Source organism: Neoarius graeffei, chromosome 6 (assembly GCF_027579695.1).
Source record: "Neoarius graeffei isolate fNeoGra1 chromosome 6, fNeoGra1.pri, whole genome shotgun sequence".
NCBI lineage: Eukaryota > Metazoa > Chordata > Actinopteri > Siluriformes > Ariidae > Neoarius > Neoarius graeffei.
The window spans coordinates 54,895,904-54,900,768 of NC_083574.1; the positions used below are offsets into that span (position 1 = coordinate 54,895,904).

Here is a 4,865-nt window from a genome sequence, read left to right on the forward strand (position 1 = left end):
GTCCCATTTTTTTTTCTCATTAGCCCAGGTAAGACATTTCTGACATTGTCTCTAGTTTATCAGGAGTGGCTTGATATTAGGAATGCGACAGTTGTTGCCCCTTTCCTGCAGGTGTGTAGTGACTCTTGTTGCACTGACCCCAGCCTCAGTCCCCTCCTTGTGAAGCTTCAAGTTCTTAAATTGACTTTCAAAAACTCTTTCAAGGCTGTGGTCATTCCTGTCACGTGGGCATCTTTTCAGCAGTGACCTTCCGCGGCTCATTCTCCTTGTGGAGGGCGTCAGTGATCGCATTCTGGACAACTGTCAAGTCAGCAGTCTTCCTCATGATTGCAGTTGTGTACTGAACTAGACAAATGCATCGTATTTGTGCTATTTTACTCAAACTCAGTGAAACATTCTAATATTTCGAGACACTGAACTTCTGATTTTCATGCGCTATCAAAATTAAAACAGGCTTGAAATATTTCCCTTTACATGTAATGAATAAAAGCTTGCTTTTTTTTTTTAAATGAAATGACAAATCTAATCTAATTGAGATGCTACACTAGTACATTTGCCAAGATAGCCAGTATGTATTATGCTTTAAAAACCTACAGGGAAAAACTGAGCTCAGCCTCTTCAAAATAGAAAAAAGGGGCAAAGGAAACATTCAGGACAAAACTTACATTTCAGTGTGTAGTGTTTACTGGTCAACAACAAAGCCTATGAATTACAGACATAACACACATGTAGTAAGGCAATTTATAATTTTGCCACATCACCCAGTCCTAAAAGAAAGGCATTACACAACACACAAATGACAACTTTCACTTTTCAGGTTACTTTATTTGTGGAACTATGGTCAGAGTTGCAGTATACACATACAGCTTTACTCTTTTGCAGAAGGTGCTGGAGTCTTGGCCTTCTTGACCTTCTTAACCTTCCTTATCCTCTTTACCTTGGGCTTCAGCATTTTAGCCTTAATCTGTAAAGTGGAGAAATTGTTAACTTGGCTTCATCTGAAAATGCAAAATGTACCAGACATTTTAATTTCAGAACACACACCTCAGGCTTGTGCTTCAGGATGGCATGACGGCGTGCTGTCTTGGCGTAAGGATTGAGCTTCATCATTATTCTGAGATTTTTCAATGGGTTCTTCTTGAGAACTCTGCGGCGAATCTTTTTGCTACGAATGACAAGTTCTCATTAGATACATGAATTGGGGAGGGGGAATGGTTTGAACTCTAAATACATATTAGCAGTGTCAACTGTGCAAGAGACTTCAGGTCATACTTGGGGGCACGAAGGGCTTTGTTGAGTTCTTCACTTTGCAGGATTCTTCCCAAATCTGTGTTGGTCATTTTGTGCATGGGCAAGCTTTAAAGTAAATAAATAAAATTATAAACTGATTTAAAAATAGAGGGAACACACAAGTTACTTTGCATTAAACAGACTCAGAACTTGAGATAATTCATGGCATTTCATAAACACAGACCAAAAGTAGAAGCTCATCATTGTAGTTTAGGAAGTCACACAGGTGTGAATTCTAACGCATAGTGCTTGAAAAGAAACTTACTTGTAGTCCACCTTGAGGGATGAAGGTTTACGCCAGGTGCCATAGAGGTCATCAAGCTTGCGGAAGGCACCCTCGGTCCAGATACAGAAACGGCCAATGTGACCACCAGGGGCAAGTTTTAGGAGGTTGAGCTTAGTCACACGCTGCAGTGTAACACCTGAGGGCAAAACAAGTACAGCTGTAAATCATGACGAACTGAGGTTCAGCAGCAGAAACCTACTCATTCCAGCCAACTCAGCACTTCCAAAAAAATCATAGGATTCATAAACACAGACCAAAGTGGAACTCATCACAGCTGGAAATGAATAATAGTGGCTGGCTGAAAGGTGACAAACACACCTGGTATGTTTCTGAAAGCTTTTGTGACACCGTTGTCTTCATTGAAGATGATGCATGGTCCTTTGCGCTGGATACGTCTGCGGTTTCTCATTTTACCCTTGCCGGCACGCATGCGCTGAGAGGCATAAACCTGTTGGGTGGAAGCATGAATAATGAAACTGACTGCGAACTTACACAGGTTAAAAAGACTGTAGGCAAACGGGGGTGGGGGTCTTACTTTCTTGATGTCGTTCCAGGCCTTGAGCTTCTTCAGCAGAAGCACAGCTTCCTTGGTTTTCTTGTATCCCTCAACTTTGTCATCAACAACAAGTGGCACCTCAGGAATCTCCTCAATGCGATGACCTAAACAACAACAAAGAATTAACAGCCCAATTCCTTACAACTAACAGCCTGTATTCACAAGCATGTTCTCAGCCATCGAAAGGGAAATGCCAATATTTAGCACAACCCTTCTGCAAACTGAGGCTCATATAGCACTGTAATGATGGAGATATGCACATAATGTAGACATCCTCCTCAGTAAAAACAGTGCACTTGCACAGTCATGTAAAATCATGCTCAAGTTAAAAGTGATGTGGGGTGGCCTTGGGCTGAGGTGCCCTTGAGCAAGGTACCTAACCCCTGACTGCTCCCTGGGCGCTCTGGGCTGCCCACTGCTCTGGGTGTGCACACGCATGTGTGTTCACTGCTTCAGATGGGTTAAATGCAGAGGATGAATTTCACTGTGTTTGAAGTGTGCATGTGATGAATAAAGGTTTCTTAAAAAAAAAAATTTGTCTATTCATCTGTACACACTCCCAAGACTATGCTTCTTTACACCACTCACCTTTGGCCATGACAAGAGCAGGAAGGGCAGAACCAGCCAGGGCAGAGCAGACAGCATAACGCTTCTGGGTGACATTGATCTTGCGGTGCCAGCGACGCCAGGTCTTTGTGGGGGCGAACATGCGACCACCACGACACATCTGCACTATAGTCAAGGCAAACAAGATGCACTAGAAAAAGAACACTCAGCAGTATCTCTGGGTCTTTGTGGAGGAGCTCAGACTCAATTTTCGTCAACCTTCAGCACAAGCATGTGACAGCAGGCAACTGTCGCTATGTGCAGAGTAGGACGCAAATTACACCATCACAGCATGTACTTTACACTTAAATCTGTCCCAAATGTTAGGATCATGTCACGGCATGTGAGGATACGTTTCCGAAGGCTCCCTGGCCAGAGCGGTGGGTACCACCACCACGCACTCTGGGGATACGAGCCACAGCTCTGCCTGTACCCCAGGACTCGGCACTAGTCTGGTGACCTGAAAAAGAAGACTAAAGCGTTAAAAACTAACAATTACAAGAAAAAGGAGTAACATCAGGCCTGGAAACAATGCCAAATCACTCACCAGCTAGGTCACTGACAGCATACGGCTGGCGCTTGTTCTTGCGCATGTTGGTGTGCACGAAGTTCACCACATCTGGACGGATGGGAGCCGTGAACACAGCAGGCAACATCACATTCTTGCCTGAAGTCTCTCCCTTATCGGAGTAGACCGAGATCAGCGGTCGGGTACAAGCCTGCCAAACACACAAGCGTTGAAATCATACACAGAACATGTGCGACACTGTCAGGAACCACTGATGGTTCTCCTCTTGCTCAGTCTTAGATGTCGTCAATCCTCTGCGCCAGCATTAGACATCAGGCAATTGTCACTGATCACAGAGTCAGACGCAAATTACACCATCATGGCAAGATTAAAAATCAGTGAATATCAGTGCAAGACCTCCATACCTATAATTAGCTGAACATCACTTAATGTGTTAAGCATCATCTAAAATTGTTGCTCAGTTCGGATAAATGCCAGACAAACATCTCAAAATTACCAGCATCGTCCTAAAACGCACAACACCCAGAAAGATTAAAAAAAAAAGACTGAATGTTGTTGGAGTTAGCTAGGCCACTAGCTAGCCATCAACCACTCAGAAAGGCCGGTGAGGGCCTTTCTGTGCGGAGTTTGCATGTTCTCCCCGTGTCTGTGTGGGTTTCCTCCGGGTGCTCCGGTTTCCCCCACAGCCCAAAGACATGCAGGTTAGGTTAATGTGGGGCGGCCTTGGGCTGAAGTGCCCTTGAGTAAGGTACCGAACCCCTGACTGCTCCCCGGGCGCTGTAGTGTGGCTGCCCACTGCTCTGGGTGTGTGTGTGTGTGTGTGTGTTCACTGCTTCAGATGGGTTAAATACATAAGATGAATTTCACTGTGCTTGAAGTGTGCATGTGACAAATAAAGGTTTCTTCTACTTCATCATCATCATCACACGTGTATCTTGGCCAAGCAAAGTACAAAATGGCCGACCGTGCCCCTCAAGTGTAATTCCGGCTTCTCATAAAACAACTTATACATCTCACAAAACCGGCACAATATTACACATAACGTAGAACGTACGTTACAAAACAATATCGCAACCCAGTGCTACAAGAAAACACAAATATTCTTACCATAATGAAAATAATTCACGGCTCGCCAGGAACCACGTTCTGAACCCAAAGGCCGCCACGGAAGAAAAGGAAGACTGCACAACTCCCCAAAACCATATCCATCCGACCAACATCACTTCCGCTTACCGTCTAACATAGAATTGTTTTTCGATTTGATTTGTTGTATTTAATGCAAAATAGCTTTAAACTAATACCAATATAATCTATAATTACAAAAAGTGTGCACTGGATCTTACAATCAGTAAAATTCGCAATAATATTATTTAGGGACTATTCACTCGTCAATAGGACTAGCGGATGATGTCGCGGGACTACTTTTCAAATTTCCCCTTTTTTCTTTTGAGTAAAAATAAAATCAAGAAATGTCAATTTCTCCAAAAGATAATAAGTGTATGTGTAAATTACAGTATTATGGATTAAAAATAAAATTCATTAATAATGTGATTATTTGTATGGGCGTGAGTGAACCCGTGACCGCTGACGTGTGGTGA

General features: G+C 43.4%; 1 protein-coding gene and 5 non-coding genes across 6 annotated transcripts; all 6 read right to left on the reverse strand.

Annotated features, from left to right (window-relative positions):
- Positions 1-804: 804 nt before the first annotated feature.
- rpl4 (ribosomal protein L4) lies at positions 805-4,462 on the reverse strand. Its single transcript, XM_060923876.1, has 10 exons — positions 4,375-4,462; positions 3,286-3,457; positions 3,092-3,198; positions 2,721-2,859; positions 2,112-2,236; positions 1,895-2,024; positions 1,556-1,712; positions 1,273-1,356; positions 1,045-1,165; positions 805-964 (listed from the first exon to the last, which is right to left on the reverse strand). The coding sequence occupies exons 1-10, from the start codon at positions 4,375-4,377 to the stop codon at positions 869-871; spliced, it is 1,134 nt and encodes a 377-aa protein (XP_060779859.1). The 5' UTR covers positions 4,378-4,462; the 3' UTR covers positions 805-868.
- LOC132888494 (small nucleolar RNA SNORD18) lies at positions 1,430-1,499 on the reverse strand. Its single transcript, XR_009654930.1, has one exon. It is a non-coding gene; the product is annotated as a small nucleolar RNA SNORD18 (small nucleolar RNA).
- Positions 1,786-1,853, reverse strand: LOC132888491 (small nucleolar RNA SNORD18). Its single transcript, XR_009654927.1, has one exon. It is a non-coding gene; the product is annotated as a small nucleolar RNA SNORD18 (small nucleolar RNA).
- Positions 2,297-2,428, reverse strand: LOC132888497 (small nucleolar RNA SNORA35). The gene has a single exon (XR_009654933.1). It is a non-coding gene; the product is annotated as a small nucleolar RNA SNORA35 (small nucleolar RNA).
- Positions 2,934-3,031, reverse strand: LOC132888495 (small nucleolar RNA SNORD16). Its single transcript, XR_009654931.1, has one exon. It is a non-coding gene; the product is annotated as a small nucleolar RNA SNORD16 (small nucleolar RNA).
- Positions 3,534-3,631, reverse strand: LOC132888496 (small nucleolar RNA SNORD16). Its single transcript, XR_009654932.1, has one exon. It is a non-coding gene; the product is annotated as a small nucleolar RNA SNORD16 (small nucleolar RNA).
- Positions 4,463-4,865: the final 403 nt, after the last annotated feature.